At 43.5% G+C, this 17,417-nt stretch overlaps 1 protein-coding gene across 1 annotated transcript in view; it reads left to right on the forward strand.

Moving 5' to 3' along the window:
- The window catches only part of TBC1D15 (TBC1 domain family member 15), a 113,258-nt gene extending 108,101 nt beyond the window's left edge, over nt 1-5,157 (forward strand). The window contains exon 17 of the mRNA XM_040409989.1: nt 4,424-5,157. Coding sequence (XP_040265923.1) covers nt 4,424-4,639 — 216 coding nt within the window. The 3' untranslated portion in view covers nt 4,640-5,157. The remainder of the gene's footprint in view (nt 1-4,423) is intronic.
- The last annotated feature ends 12,260 nt before the right edge of the window (nt 5,158-17,417 follow it).

The raw sequence follows: 17,417 nt of genomic DNA on the forward strand, positions 1-17,417 counted from the left end.
TTTAATGTCATTCTTATTATATTATCATTTGATGTTTTACATTTTAGTTGTACATATATATATCGAGTTACTGTAAAACATGGAAGGTCAACTTTATAACATCATCTTTGCTGTGCCTTGAAATATCCACCATACAACATGGCACAAGTGCTGCAGAATTTGTATTCTGAAAAAAGACATAAATATTTTAATGAATAGGATTTTATAGCAAAATTTAGCATTATTAAATTTCCACTATTAAAGTGGTACCCGATGACTTGTAATGTCCAAAGACTAAATATTACATAGAACACAGTGCAGGGGACACAACTGGCATGTCCTGACTTCCAACACTCGTTATGGCATTCGAGTTACGCGTAAATAGGACTACTGTCCTGATTTACAGGGGCAAGCGAAGAAAAAGGGTACTAAAAAAATATATGTTTCAGGGCTCCAGATGGCGACCAAAATGGTCGCCAATGCGACTTAGAACTGCTAAATGGCGACAAGACTTTGTAGTCTTGTCGCCATTTGCGCCTAGACCCTCCGCTCGCTGCTCTGCCTTTCATCCTGCAGACAGAGACACGCTGCAGCCGTCTGCTGGGTGAAGACCCGCCCCTCAGATTACCCGGCATAGAGGGTGGGCGTGGCTTGTGCTCCCGCTTCCAGCAGTCTGGCAAGTTTTGGAGTTGAGTCTGCTGTGGCGCTGAGCAGCGATGGGAAGTTCGGCTCTTTTAGGTGAATCGGTTCATTTGAATCAGCTCATTCAAATGAACCGATTCATGAATCGGATCTTCGGTTCACTTGGTGAGTCAGACTGCTGAGCTGACTCGCAAGTGCCAGCCCCTCCCCGCCCACCAACCAATCACGGACCAGAGCTGAGGGGGCGAGGCCAGCACAGCACACTAGCAGCTCTGACTCGAGTCCTCTCGGAGTAGTGCAGGGTCAGGGAGTCTAAATGAATGGAATGAGTCACAAGAATCTAAAGATCCGACTCAGTCAGTGACTCATTCCATTCATTGAGTTAAAAGAGCCGTGAGTCAGACTGTAGAGCAGGTTACACTGAGGCTGTCAGACTGTAGAGCAGGTTACACTGAGGCTGTCAGACTGTAGAACAGGTTACACTGAGGCTGTCAGACTGTAGAACAGGTTACACTGAGGCTGTCAGACTGTAGAACAGGTTACACTGAGGCTGTCAGACTGTAGAACAGGTTACACTGAGGCTGTCAGACTGTAGAACAGGTTACACTGAGGCTGTCAGACTGTAGAACAGGTTACACTGAGGCTGTCAGACTGTAGAACAGGTTACACTGAGGCTGTCAGCTCTTGTTGCAGCAGTGATAAGGAGCAGAGAGATAAGAGAAGGGACAGATGACACAGAGTTTAGATTACAGGATGAATTACATTAACCCTTTAGAATCAAATTGGCTTCTCAGGAGATATATATGTTAAAGGCATCTCATTCAGTAGCTATATAACTAAGGGTGGGTTCACATGAGATGCCTTTAACATATATATCTCCTGAGAAGCCAGTTTGATTCTAATGTAATTCATCCTATAATGTAAACTCTGTGTCATCTGTCCCTTCTCTTATCTCTCTGCTCCTTATCACTGCTGCAACAAGAGCCGACAGCCTCAGTGTAACCTGCTCTACAGTCTGACTCACGGCTCTTCTAGCTCAATGAATAGAATGAGTCACTAATGATCTGATCCGTTTGAAACGGCTCATCACAGCACACAGACAATACAGCTCACCACCTCACGCTGGAGCAGGAGCCTGAGGGTGGGACTGGGAGGAGTCAGTAATATGATCTTAGAGTGGAAGCTGCTTCTGCCAGCCCCTCCCCTCCCCGCCCACCAACCAATCACCGACCAGAGCTGAGGGGGCGAGGCCAGCACAGCACAGTAGCAGCTCTGACTCCACTCCTCTCGGAGTAGTGCAGGGTCAGGGAGTCTAAATGAATGGAATGAGTCAAAAGAATCTAAAGATCCGACTCAGTCATGACTCCTCCGGTTCACTGAACTGAATCGATTCAAATGAACGATTCGTTCATGAACCGGACATCACGCTGCTGGAGACACTTCAACTAGGGCCGCACAGTCCACGGCTGATAACACGAGGCGAGTCACCCGTGTGCAGATTTATTAGTGTGTTTTATAGGACTGGGTCCTTATGGGGTCACAAGGAGAAGGCAGAGATCCGTAAGAACAAGTATAAGCACCGGCTGTGCTGCTTTAACACTCGCTGTCCTGGTCTGCATAGCACTGCCGGGGTCGCATGGCATTTTATTGATTTATGATGCTATGTAACCCTTAGAGGTCTGGAATGTACTGGATAACACTGACCTAATGCGGTCAGTGTTGTCCGATACATTCCAGAACTGTAAGGGTTACATAGCATCATAAATCAATAAAATGCCATGCGACCCCGGCAGTGCTATGCAGACCAGGACAGACTCCGGTGTGAAACCAATTGACAAGGAGAGATTGCCGCCTATACTGCGCACGTTCTAGAAAAGGAGGGCGATGTCCGTGCACGGCTCCTTACTGACACGGGGGTGATGGGCAGAGAGCCCTTAACTGCTCCTTTCTGTGCCAAAGACATGTGGTAGAGTTAAAAAGAGGGAAAATGGCACTGAAGCAGCCTATAAGGGGCTAAGCACAGGCTAGTTCAGCTGCCAGAGGAGGTCCCCTAGCTTTCCTACAGCTCTGCTTGCTGGCAGTGAATGGAAACCTTTAAGGTTGACATTGACAGACTGAATGTCCATGTCCAGCCACAGTTACACAGTGAGCAGCACTAGAATATGGGCGATCTTTCCTCAAGAAACAACAGCAAACAAGAGGTTTTCATTCACTGACAGGCAAGCAGAGGGGTTGAGAATAAAGAGTAAAGCTCGTGTAGTATTATATTTTTAGCTGTTATATTTTTTCTTAATGTAAAAAAATAAAAAAAAGCTGCCCTCCCCCCACCCCCACTGTCATGCTGGTCCCGTCAACACGTGATGCCCGCTGATGTGGTCACTGGTTGCAGTGGCGACTCTCAAGTGATTGGCCTTTTAATCAGTGCAGTGGGGATAGTTTTTTTGAACCCATTCTGTGTCACATATAGAATAATACTGGTTTGAAACCCCTTAAAGAAAAATATAAAAATTACTCCTTAAAGGGTTTGGATACACTAATTTCTGGACCTCAGACTGGCAGGACCTTTGTTGGTGATCATACTTGCCTGATGCCCAGTGCTGGATCCCGGCTCATTTGCTCCCCAGCCTTTGTTGCTTGTCTTGAGTCCCTTCATGAAAACCTCCTATTTGACGATGTTACAACCAATGACTGACCCCTGCTTCCCATGCATTATGTTAAATGGTCATGTGATGCCAGGGGAGCAGATCTCCACCGTGGCCAGAGATTGTCTTGATGCCACTGCAGCCAAACGTTTTCATGGAGAAACCCAAGACAAGCAGCGGAGGCCGGGAAGCGAATGAGCCGGGACCCAGCACCTAGGGATTATCAACGTGAATCTGGCTAGTCTGACAGGTCATGGAAATGAGTGTACAACCCCTTTAACTGCGTGGGCTGTAGCTTAGAAAACCCCAGCTATATTATGTATTTTAAATTTGGCGACTAAAAATTTCATTTGGCTCCTAAATTTTTCAGGTTAGGAGCCAATGGCTACTTGATATTTTTTTTAGTCTGGAGCCCTGTGTTTGTACCGTGTTTCATAATGTCCATAGACTTACAGCTAGCATTGGGTTGGGGGGAATAGTGCCTAAGAAAAACTAAAATAGGGAGAAAACCTCAAGGTCAAAAACAATGTGAGACAAGCCTAAAGGCTTAAGGATAACCAGCTGCTCTGTGTTGAGAAGTGTATTTTCCTTTCATATATCGATTTAAAGGGGTTTTCTAGGAGTTAAATATTGATGGCCTTTCCTTGGGATAGGTCAACAATATTAGATTGGTTAGGGTCCAACACCACCACCGCCACCAATCAGCTGTTTGGACGAGCGCTGAAACCTCCTCACAGCACCGTACATTGTATAGTTTCTGTGCTTGGTATTGCAGCCTAGGTCCATTCACTTGAATGGGACTGAGCAGTACATAGACCGTGCGACCAGTGAGGATGATGTCACTGGTCTAGGAAGATGCCGCAAAGCTCCTTTGCAGCCCTCCTCTTCTAACAATTGATTGTGGGGGTGTTGGACACCCAATGATCTGATCTTGATCTTACTCCCAGAACAAACCCCTTTAACTGCAGAAGAAACCCTGTGGTGATGACTACAACCTGACGATACCATCTGATATTTCCCAATCAGATCATTACATTGCTAAAAGCAAAGCTCAAGTTTTTAATGATTGCATAATTTGTGAGAGAAAATAGTATGAACACCTATATATCTAATAAACGTTTTGCTGAGTAGATAATATAAATTTGGTGTCTCTCATCTAGGATTTACCTCCTGCAGTTTGTGAGGTTCTAGGAATTAAAGACAGTACGTCGCCGCCAGCTTTTGATCCAGCAGAAGATTGTGTTATCAGAAAACATAACCAAAACTCTTCATCTTTGAATAGCTCAGTGCCTGCACCTCCTCAAAATGGGACAAGAAGTAACCCAAGCCTGACCCGTCTGCCAAACCGAGTTCACACGCCAGCCTCTGCCTGGTGAAGCTGCTCTTGTCAAGAGGCTCACAGACAAAAATACTTGATTTAGTATGTGGTGTTAATTCCGCCATGAATATTAGAGATTTGGGAATACTCAGATATTTTGTCTTTGCATTAAAGCTTTTACGATCTAACGTAATTATTTGTAATTATTTTTGTAGTTAACGCTGAACCAAAATAACCTGTCATTATCATTCCACAATCTTCTGTAAAAATATAGATATTATTTGGAAATTGGAGATTTTTTGGCCTGGATGGTATGTCAACGGCTGAGATTAGCAGCGAATACGCTAAATTAATAAAAATCCATTCTTTACACTTGTGCACAATTACTCATGCTTCATTCTATACATTGGCAGAGTGGGCAACATGTAGCTAATTAAGGGGGTTATGCCATGAAACCTATTCTACATTTTTTAAACCAGCACCTTGATTTTAATGCTTTTGTAATTGCATGTAATTAAAAATGTAATATAACCACTTAATTAATCAATGAAATCTATCTGTATAGCGCCACCTGCTGTTTGTTCTTTTCTTATTTCTTGTTCACCTAACTGAGGTGGTCGCACACGCTCAGTTTAAATCTTCAACTGTTACCAGCCGTATCTTCTGTTAGAAGCTGTGACAGTGACAGAGCTACAGCAGAAAGGACATGCCCCCTGAGCTGCGAGCCCGAAGAGAATCTAGCAGAACATTTGTAGTAATGAATGTGGAGATCTCTGGATCCAAGTGAGGTACAGGGCTGGTGCTAGCTTTGTTAGAAAGAGATTGTCTAGTCCTATATGATCTGATTAAAATTTTTTACATTAGTCGTGGAATAACCCCTTTAATTTCCGGACACAAAGCGGGCTGTTTTGTTAATAACCATTAAATAGAATTAACTTACTCATAGATAAGTAATGTGGAAAAGGAGAAATGGTACCGTATAAGGCTTATGAAGCCTCGTCCGCTCTTGATAAACTGGAAAAAGTGACAAGAAGGTCCATCACTCACAAAATGCTATATATTGATAAATTGTTTGCTTTATTTAATGAAATATTCTGGTCAAGTACATATATAGTAAAACTTATTTTAAGTGACCATTCTGTTTTGCATTGGAAAATTCTCTTTTACAGGGGTATTGTGTGGAAAGAAGGGGCCAGTATACACAGGAGATAAGCAACCGAAATATTTGGCAGGGCAGTCTTCTCAAATAGGTAGCCTTCTGGAGAGGTTTTTACAGTCATGTCTAGTGCAGGACTTCAAAGAACCCCATAGAGCAGTGATGGTGAACCTTTTAGAGATTGAGAGCCCAAAATGCAACCCAAAACCCACTTATTTATGGCAAAGTGCCAACACATCAATTTAACCTGAATACTATAGTCCAATATACTTCATCATTTAGCTATAATAGCCTGCCTACAGTCAATGCGCTGCCTGTGCTGTTCATAGCGCGCCCTGCCCTGCACTGATGAATTGCAGGAAAAAGTCTACGGCATATTGGTACGCCATATACTTTTTCCAGGGTGTGGCACCCGCGCCATAGGTTCGCCACCACAGCCATAGAGTATGTGTTTTATTTGGCGTGCTCCTTTAATTCATTGTATGCTAAGAAAATTAAATAAACCTCCAGACAGAATTCATAGCTGTAAATATACCAGAAACTTAATTCACCATTTGTGCTCCACTCTTATGGTAGAACTTGTCCTTGGCACTGAAAAATCTATTTTAAAGAATGGGGGTCATTTACTAAGCTGAAATACACCTAAATTAGGCGTACTTTTATCCGCTCACGCCAGCTCTAAAATTGGGGGCGGGGAAGGGGGTGGGCCAGCAGGCCCGTCTCATTCATAATTTTCTACGCCTGTTTTAGGTGTAGAAAAGGTCTAAATGTAAGACCGCTCTGAAGCTGTCTTATACTTAGAACTGGCGGAGGATGCGCCGAAGTTATGGACACGTCTGTGCCTCTACATAACTGCAGTACATCCACCGCCAGCACAGGGCCTTTATTAAGATCGGCGTCTAAAACACTGGTCTTAATAAATGTGCCCCAATATTCTCATAGAAGACGTTATGCCATAAATGTCTGAGAGATGCGAGTCCCACCTCTGGGATCCACAACTATCTTTAGAACAGAGGTCCGTCTACCCCACCCAGGTAGCATCTGACAGCGACATCCACCCAATGATTTAAAGCATGAAGTGGCCAAGATTGCAGAAACCGTCAAGTTCCACACTGTTTCCGTAATTCCCATTGACTTCTATGGGAGTTAATTCTCCATGTAATGCCAATTCTGGGGCATCTATTCTTATGACTCTATCATGTGTTATTTCTTTATTATTCCTGCTAGAAGTTAGGAATGTATTTCTAGCATTAACCAATAAAGGTCCAGATGGGTGTTACCAGTTTGGGGAGTGTCCCTGCACTGTCTGACACTGGCAGCACTGATTGGGTATTGTCAGACTGTGCAGGGACACACCTCAGCTGGTTATACCCATCTTGACTTTCATTGCAAAATGCAAGTAATTTGTTCAGCAGGACTTATAAAAGAATGGCACATAATAGAGTCCTAAGAATAGGGGATGCAAGTAGTTGCTAAAACAGACTTGTCAGCAGAGGTTACAAATCCTGTAAGCCGGGGTCAGCAATCTTCGGCACTCCAGCCTTTGTGAAAATACAATTCTCTGCATGCTCCATTCTTTTCTATGAGAGCAGAGAAAATATGCATGCTGGGAGTTGTAGTTTCAAAACAGCTGGAGTGCTGGAGGTTGCCTATCTCTACTCTAAGCCATGTTGCACAGCGAGCTAGGGCACTTCTGCTTTTAGATACGTCTGATGGTGGTGGATGGAGGACCGCCGTTCTTGAGATAGGCAAGAGGCCCAAAAATGGGGATTCACATATGTCAGACAGTGGATATGCTATAAATGTCTATCGTGAGAATACTCCTTCAACTCTAACAGGTGCCATATAGGTACGGCTCCCTGTACTGAAATGAATTTTTGAGGCACTACAGCAACGGGGCTGGCAGAACCTAGGACTTTAGTCAATATGCTTGGTCTAATTTTAAAGGAATGCTTGTTTTTGTAATCTTGTCTATGGTCATAATAGCTAGAAGAGATCTTGAATGATTCACATGATCCCATGTATTACTTCTGTGTGTATATATTATTTATATTCTTGCTTATAGAAATTTCTTTAGAAACATTAAAAATAATTCAAAAATTTGATCTTAAACCTTTGATTAATGCTAATTTTCAGATGACGGCAGTGCATTTTGTACTAAGCTCATTTTGTGAAAGTTAATACCAGTTCTCGATTGCTTACTGCTTATCCATTCTACTTAAAGGTCTGATTGGGGGCTTTCCAATGAGGTGACTAAGGCCTCATGCACACGGCCGTTGCCCAGCTGTGGCCGTATTGCGGCCTGAAAACAGCGGGTCCGCAATATGTGGGCACCGGCCACGTGCTCCCCCATCACGGGTGCCGACCCATTAACTTGAATGGGTCCGCAATCCGGTGCGGAATGGAGGCCACGGAACCCCACGGAAGCACTACTGAGTGCTTCCATGGTGTCTCTGTCCGTGCCTCCGCACCGCAAAAAAAAATAGAACATGTTCTATTTTGTTGTGGTGCGGCCGGATCACGGACCCATTCAATTTGCAGTCCCGGACTGCAAATTGCGGTTCCCAATGCACGGAACGGCCATGTGCATGAAGCCTTAAACTGATTTCAGTAAATCATGCCTTTTGTCATGGCCAGCCTCCACATGCACAGGTCATGCTGCGTTACGTGGCATACATAACTAAATCAATGTATCAGTTGTAGAGTGAAAATTGTAAATATCGATTCTCAAGTGTAATTATTTCAGCTGGAACTTTTACAAGCAGTTTGGTACTTTGCAATAAAGTTTTCTTGAAAATGTTTACAACAAGGATTTGAGGGTATTTATTTCCATATGCTAAATGATGATTCTTAAATTTCTGCTTATTTAAGTGGGTTGCGTGAAATCAACTTACTTATTGGGACTTATATTAACTTTTTCATGACCGGGCTTAAAAAAGGCCTGAACGCCAGGCAATTTTTAGTGATTTTGTGCACGTGGTGGTTTAGTGACCCTAACTTTTTTTTATTTGCTTGACTACCAAAATAATTTTTGCAATGTTTTTTACGTGACACTCAGGACTTTTTATTAGCATAGTTTTATTTCAAATTTTTTTTTTTGAGTTTTGTCGCTTTTTTTAGGTTTAATTTGGTGGAAAACAGCAAATTCTTATTAAAAAGATATTTTTTTTAAATTATAGCTTTTTATTTCTTTAAAACTGACACAAATTAATTATTGCAATGGGTTCCTTATTTTGTGACGATCGTTTTGAGATATAATTGTATAGGTCTGAGTGAACGGAGCGACTATGGTGACGGTTTCCGTTAGCGACTGCATTTAAAAAAAAAATTTATTTGTATTTTTTATTATTATTATATATTTTTTTACTTATATTTGAATTTATTTTTGGCACATAATATGTCCCCCAGGAGGTCATTAAAAGACCTCTGGAGGACACTGACTTTTATTTATTTTTCTTGCACTGTATCCACTGTAAAGCCTCATTCACACGTCCGTGTTCGTGCTCAAATCCATGAGCAGGTGGTCAGTGATGCATCCGTGAAGCTGTCTGTGAAGGATCTGTGTTGGGTCCGTGTGTCAGTTTTTTGCTGTCCGTGTTGCATCGGTGTTTCACAGACACTGAACAGCTGAAAAATTATTTAAAGCATCTCTTCTTAATGATCCCCGAAACACGAATGGCATCCGTGGTTTTCACCGACCCATAGACTATAATGGACGTGATGGACAAAATAGAGCATGCTTCCGTGCTAAAAACACTGACCAATGGACTGTGCTAAAACACTGATGTCTGAATACACAGATGAAAATGAATGGGGACGTGTGCTGTCCATGGAGAACACGTACAGCACACGTCCAGGAAAAACTGATGTGTGAATGAGGCTTAGGGCTCTTTCACACCTGCGTTCTTTTCTTCCGGCACAGAGTTCCGTCGTCGGGGCTCTATGCCGGAAGAATCCTGATCAGGATTATCCCCATGCATTCTGAATGGAGAGAAATCCGTTCAGGATGCATCAGGATGTCTTCAGTTCTGGAACGGAACGTTTTTTGGCCGGAGAAAATACCGCAGCATGCTGCGCTTTTTGCTCCGGCCAAAAACCCTGAAGACTTGCCCGATCCGGAATTAATGCCCATTGAAAGGCATTGATCCGGATCCGGCCTTAAGCTAAACGTTGTTTCGGCGCATTGCCGGACCCGACGTTTAGCTTTTTCTGAATGGTTACCATGGGTGCCGGGACGCTAAAGTCCTGGCAGCCATGGTAAAGTGTAGCGGGGAGCGAGGGAGCAGCATACTTACCGTCCGTGCGGCTCCAGAGTGACGTCAGGGCGCCCCAAACGCATGGATCACGTCATCCATGCGCATGGGGCGCTCTGACGTCATTCTGGAGCGCCCCGGGAGCCGCACGGACTGTAAGTATACCGCTCCCCGCTCCTACTATGGCAACCAGGACTTTAATAGCGTCCTGGCTGCCATAGTAACACTGAAAGCATTTTGAAGACGGCTCCGTCTTCAAATGCTTTCAGTACACTTGCGTTTTTCCGGATCCGGGGTGTAATTCCGGCAAGTGGAGTACACGCCGGATCCGGACAACGCAAGTGTGAAAGAGGCCTTAACTGGGGCATCCACAGGAGCTCCAGTTACAGGGGAAAACAGCCCCATGTGGGGGTATTACACACAGGCAGAGCTGATCAGGCTCTCCTTAGACCGTGCAGCTCTGCTTCTGCCCTGAGACACCCGGCGGTTACGTGACCGCTGGAACTAACAGAGGAAGCTCCTCCCTCTGCTCTTGCAGCTCTCTCCTCGGGGTGCCCGCTGTGTCTGACAGCTGGGACCCTACCTGCTCCTGCTAGATTGCTGTACAGCGCTGGGATTAAAGCGCTGCATGACCTTTTATATATGTGCAGATAGGACGTATATAGGCAGTCGGGAAGGGGTTAAGAAAGATGCGTGGGGAGTCTCAGAATACTTGTCAGTCTTACCAGCTTTGGTGAGGCTATGCTGTATTATCTTATGCTGCGGTTAGGGAACGCATGCGTCCGACTGCATATGGATACAGCATGAACTGTATAATCATGATTTTAGGGTGTGCTTTTTGCCTGTCTTTATTTATGGACCGTTTGAATTGTTTTGAATTTTTGTGGTTCTTTAGCATTCTAATGTGATAAAATATGTTAAACGTATACCTCAAGCGGCTGAACATCTGTATACCCCATGCAGTCAGCAGCCGCAAGCAGGGGGGCATGTTTTACGTGCGGTACAGCAGGTGCAGTCATCACAACTCGGAAAGTGGCAGGTCTGTCTCAAAAAACAATTTCCCAATTTACTTCTATAGGCTAATGAGATGCTGCGATTCCTAACCACAGCATGACTGCGTCACGACCGCGCCGCGTGTGCCCGTACCCTTATTCTTCAGGCAATTAACCAGCTTCTTGTACACTAACCTCTCTCTTCATCTACTTTCATTTATTACATGCATTTATTCATACCTGCTTGGGCTCAGTGCATCTGTTTGCACTGTGTGTTTAGACCGGCGTAGTGCATTAGCCAGTCCGTATTTTGCATAGTATTTATGTGGAGATGCAGAGCAGGTGATGAATTAGTCGACGTGTGTTTGTATTCATCAGGGCACAGGTAGATCGTGTCAAATTAGACTACTGGTTGCTTTGAGCATGCAATAGGTTCATAAGTGCAGTGAAAATGCGCACATCTACCAGACAATGTGACTGTTTTTGCCTAAATTGTCCCACGGCCCCACATGCCACCGTCTAACAAATCTACGCCATCCCTGGAGTGGAGTAGAAATAGGACTCATTTTATGACAAATTCTGACGTTTAAAAAGGCACACCTACATAAATAGGCCTAAAAAAAAAAAAATATGCATCCATAACCATCCGCTAAAATTCCACCACAACATCAAATTGTCGAACAAGTCTAAAAAGAAAACAAAAAAGGTGCAAATTTATTAGTAAATGTGTCTAATACAATTAGCCTGTCTAAAACCGGTGCAGGCTACATGCACACGACATTGAAAAACGGACGTGAGATGGATGTTTTTTTTTATGTCCATTTTAAGACCAATGGTAGTCTATGGGGTTATTCACACAGCAGGTTTTTTGACGGCCAGTGAATAACTGACGTAAAAAAATAGAACATGTTCTATCTTGTCTGTTTTTCACTGACCAACTGCGCCCATACAATTGAATGGGTCCCTTTTTAACATCCGTTTCTCAGAAAGGCATCAGTAAAAAAAAATGTCCGTTAGGCTACATTCACACAACCATGATGTTTTGCGGATCTGCAAAACACGGATACCGGGCCATGTGCGTTCCGCAATTTGCAGACCGCACTTGCGGCAACTATCATAGAAAAAATAATTACTCTTATCCACAATTGCCGACAAGAATAGGACATATTCTATTTTTTGGCGGACCCATTCTTTTCAATGGGTCCGCAAATTCGGAGATGCGGAATGGAAGAACGGAACGGAAGCACTACGAAGTGCTTTCTGGGGTTTCATTCCGTGCTTCCGCACCGCAAAAAGATAGAACTTGCTCTATCTTTTTGCAGAATGGAAGGATCGCGGACCCATTCAAGTGAATGGGTCTGTGATCCCCATGCGCCTGCCCCACGGACAGTGCCTGTGCAATTTGCAGTCCACACCACGGGCTTCGCAGTTCAATTAGTGAGGTCATTCATTTTTTGAAAAGCAGGTGGCAATTATTGCCCTGATTTAAGGAAGGAAGGCAGCAAATGTTGTACATGCTGGTTACAGTGTATTTCTCTCTGAAATTCGGAGGAAAATAGGTCGTTCCAGACATTGTTCAGAGGAACAGCGTACCTTGATTAAAAAGTTGATTGGAGAGGGGAAAACATATAAAGTGCAGAAAATGATAGGCTGCTCAGCAGGGGCGTAGCTAAAGGCTCATGGGCCCTGGTATGAGAGTTCTGTTTGGGCCCCCTTCCCTCAGTGTTTTGTGGCCAGGGGCAGGGGGGCACATAGCCTTCGTCCTGCCTGAGGGAAAAATTGAGATGGCAGCCCCCCCATGCCAAATTCTTGACCTAACCCCTTCCCTCCAGCCAGAGGTGTAACCTGACCAGCATGCACTTTCTATAATACTGGTGTCTTCTTATGTGGCACAAGGGTCTTTGGACCCCCTCAGGCTCCTGGGCCCGGTAGCGACTGCTACCTCTGCACCCCCTATAGCTACGCCCCTGCTGCTCAGCTAAAATGATCGCAAATGCTTTAAAATGGCAACCAAAACCTGAAAAGACGCGGAAGAAAGCGAAAATCTACCATTCAGATAGATAGAAGAATAGCCAAAATGGCAAGGACTCAGCCAACAATCAGCTCCAGAAGGATCAAAGAAGGTGTAATGTTACCTGTGAGTACTGTTACAATTAGAAGACCCCTATGTGAAGCCAAGCTATCTGAAAGAAGCCCCCGCAAAGTCCCACTGTTGAAAAAAAGACATGTGCTGAAGAGGTTACAATTTGCCAAAGAGCACATTGACTGGCCTAAAGAGACATTGTGTGGACTGAGGAAAGTAAGATTGTTCTTTTTGGGTCTAGTGGCCGGAGACAGTTTGTCAGACGACCCCCAAACACTGAATTCAAGCCACAGTACACTGTGAAGACAGTGAAGCATGGTGGCGCTAGCATCATGATATGGGGATGTTTCTCATACTACGGTGTTGGGCCTATTTATCGCATCCCAGGGATCATGGATCAGTTTGAATACATCAAAATACTTGAAGAGGTCATGATACCTTATGCTGAAGAAATGCCCTTGAAATGGGTGTTCCAACAAGACAACGACCCCAAACACACCAGAAAAACGTGCAACATCTTGGTTCCAGACCAACAAGATTGACGTTATGGAGTGGCCAGCCCAATCCTCGGATCTTAATCCAATAGAAAACTTGTGGGGTGACATCAAAAATGCAGTTTCTGAGGCAAAACCAAGAAATAGAGAAGAACTGTGTTATGTAGTCCAATCATCCTGGGCTGGAATACCTGTTCACAGGGGCCAGAAGTTGGTTGACTCCATGCAACACAGATGTACAGCAGTTCTCAGAAACAGTGGTTATACAACTAAATTTTAGTTAAGTGATTCAAGGAAAGCAAAATCTTCAAACATTTTTCAGTTTATATAGTGAATGTTTGAGTTCGTAAAGAAGAATACAAACACTGCTATTTTTTTTGAACAGTCTAATATTCACTTTTCTTAATTTTTTTTTTTAGAGGAACAAAACAAATTTGATATATTTCTTTATGTTTTGATTTGGAATAGAGTGTGTAGTGTTCCCAATGCATTTGTGTGTATGGAAATAAAAGCTATTAGAAGGATTTTGAGCTATATTCACTTTTTTAAAAACACTGCTATTATTTTGAACACAACTGTACATGGCCGTTCTTGTAAGGCCTCTTGCACACGACCGTATGGCTTTTTCTGCATTTTGCAGTCCGTTTTTCACGGATCCGTTGTTCACTTTTTTGTTTCAGTTTCCAATCCGTAGTTCAGCAAAAAATCTCGGTATGATTTCCGTATGCGATCCGCTGTTTGCGGATCGCAAACAGAAACATAAAATTTTTAATCATCAATGTAAAGTACAGTAATGTGTTTTAACAGTATACACATGGGCAAAGTGGGCATGGATCCGCAAAAAATGGATGACATACAGATGTGTTCTGTATGCATTCCGTATTTTTTGCGGACCCATGGACTTGAATGGAGCCACGGATTGTTATTTGCGGGCAATAATAGTACAAGTTCTGTCTTTCAGCAGAACGGAAATATGGAAACGGAATGCATACGGAGTACATTCCGTTTTTTTTTTGCGGAACCATTGAAATGAATGGTTCCGCATATGGACCGCAAACGGAATAGAAAAATGTTTGTGTGCAAGAGGCCTAACTCCCATAGAAATGAAAGGTGGATTCTGGGAGTTGTAGTTTCAGAACAGCTGGATGGACGGTGGTTGCTGATCCAATTTGCACATATTAGTAAATCTAGGCCATAGCTATAGACCCTACTTTTCAGAATGGTTATACATGTGTTTATGGGCGCTGTCCTTTTAATCAGCACCAGTTTTTTACCCCATTTTGAGTATAAATGGGTGGACATTCACTTTAGAAAGGTATGGACATAACCAAAAATATGAGAAAAATAAGTTTTGTTGGGAATATTAGGCTATTAAAAACCAGAGGTTGAAAATGTATTATCTTCTCTGATCACCAACAAGACCAATAGCGCTGGGCTCTGATATACCAGCATCTAATATCCAGTCCGGGAGGCAGGCACAGCAAATCTTAATGAAAGAGCAGCGAGTCCTCCCTCCGTGTCAATGTTATCATCCATCTTTTAATATCTTGGGATATTTACCGTAGTCACCAGGAACAGATAAAGACCTGTCCGCTCGTACACATCTCATTTCCGGTGCTTCAGGAAATTAGTTGACAGTTTGCTGATAGCCCTCAGTACACTGGAGCAAGGAGACCGCTCAGGCCTGTGTTCTCAGCCTTCCAGCCATCATCATAGCCACTTTTTGGGCTGCACTGTGTATATACTGCACATAGAAACAGCATTATAATTGACATTTTAAAATTAATTGAATGAAAACAAACTTCTCAAGTCAGTAAAGAATCGCAGGGGTCTACATTGAATATCTGGGTAAAATTCTGTTTGAATCTGGAAATTCATGTTGGAATCATGTACTTCATGCATATTATGGAAGCCCTGGCTTATTCATAAAATGTAGGTACTCCTAAAATAAAAGGCATCAAAATGTAAATTTAGGGGGAGATTTATTAAATTAGTGTAAAGTAGAACTGGCTTAGTTGCCCATAGCAACCAATCAGATTTCAACTTTCATTTTCCAAAGGAGCTGTGAAAAATGAAAGGTGGAATCTGATTGGTTGCTATGGGCAACTAAGCCAGTTCTACTTTACACCAGTTTGATAAATTTCCCCCTTAGTTTTCATTGTGGACAAGTGATGTGATATGTATGTGAAACACATTGAACATATCGGAGGAGATTTACCATCTCCCTAGTCCAAATCTGGTCGCAACTGGTGTTTTTAGGCTGCCCTCAGCAGTTTCCATAAAGCAGGTATGGTGAGGGCAGTGTGTGGGCAGAGCCATTGTTCCCTGGCCAGAAACTGGTCTGCGGCAGAGTAGATTTCAGTCTAGCGCATGCCGGTCTTGATAAATCAGGGCCATCATATTCATACAAGCTGTAATTACGACTGTGTAGGAGATATACATAAATACAGTAACACCCTCAGAGCTGCAGTTCATAAATTCAGCTCTTGTAAATCGGATGAACATAGAGAATATAAGAAAATCTGACATTTAAGCCAAACTTCGTACAAAGTATAGAAACCCCTTTATATGTATTAATAAAAACTTCCTCTCCTCCCCTGTGTCACCAATAATACGTACCAGTGCTTGTCTAGGTGGTCATACTTGTATATCACTGTCACCCAAACTCATTTGCTAATATACACTGAATAAAAATATAAACGTAACACTTTCGCTTTTGCTCGCATTTTGCATGAGCTGAACTCAAAGATCTGAAACATTTTCTACATACACAAAAGACCCATTAGGCCTAGTTCACACGAAAGTATGGCTTTTATAGTTTTTTGCGGTCCGTTTTTTCACGGATCCGTTGTTCCGTTTTTCCATATGCCATGTACAGTATACAGTAATTACATAGACAAAATTGGGCTGGGCATAACATTTTCAATAGATGGTTCAGCAAAAACGGAACGGATACGCAAGACATACAGATGCATTTCCGTATGTGTTCTGTTTTTTTTGCAGACCCATTGACTTGAATGGAGCCACGGAACGTGATTTGCGGCCAAATATAGGACATGTTCTATCTTTCAACGGAACGGAAAAACAGAAATGGAATGCTTATGGAACACATTCCGTTTTTCATGCGGAACCATTGAAATGAATGGTTCCGTATACGGACCGTATACGGAACACGAAAAAACGGCCCGTACACTCGCAAAAAAACGATCGTGTGAACTAGGCCTTACTATCAAATATTGTTCACAAATCTGTCTAAATCTGTGTTAGTGAGCACTTCTCCTTTGCTGATATAATCCATGGTTAGAGTGGCCCATGGTGGCGGTGGGGTTATGGTATGGGCAGGCGTATGTTATGGACAACGAACACAGATGCATTTTATTGATGGCATTTTGAATGCACAGAAATACAGTGATGAGATCCTGAGGCCCATTGTTGTGCCATTCATCCACGACCATCACCTCATGTTGCAGCATGATAACGGCCCCATATTGCAAGGATTTGTACACAATTCCTGGAAGCTGAAAACATCCCAGTTCTTGAATGGCCAGTATACTCACCGGACATGTCACCCATTGAGCATGTTTGGGATGCTCTGGATCGGCGTATATGACAGCGTGTTCCAGTTCCTGCCAACAGTGATGGCCAGTTCGCAGTGTTCGCCGACGAACACATGCGATCTGCCATCTTTATTCCCAAGTCCGGCGATGCAGAGGTAAGTCCTTACCTGTGCCTGCGCCGCGAGCCGCTCTGAAACACATGCGGTCACCGGGAGCAGGCAGTTCCGAGAACAGCCTTCATTGGGCTGTTCTCGGAACTGCCGGCTCCCGGTGACCGCATGTGTTTCAGAGCGGCGCAGGC

This window comes from Bufo bufo, chromosome 1, assembly GCF_905171765.1.
Source record: "Bufo bufo chromosome 1, aBufBuf1.1, whole genome shotgun sequence".
NCBI classification, from domain to species: domain Eukaryota; kingdom Metazoa; phylum Chordata; class Amphibia; order Anura; family Bufonidae; genus Bufo; species Bufo bufo.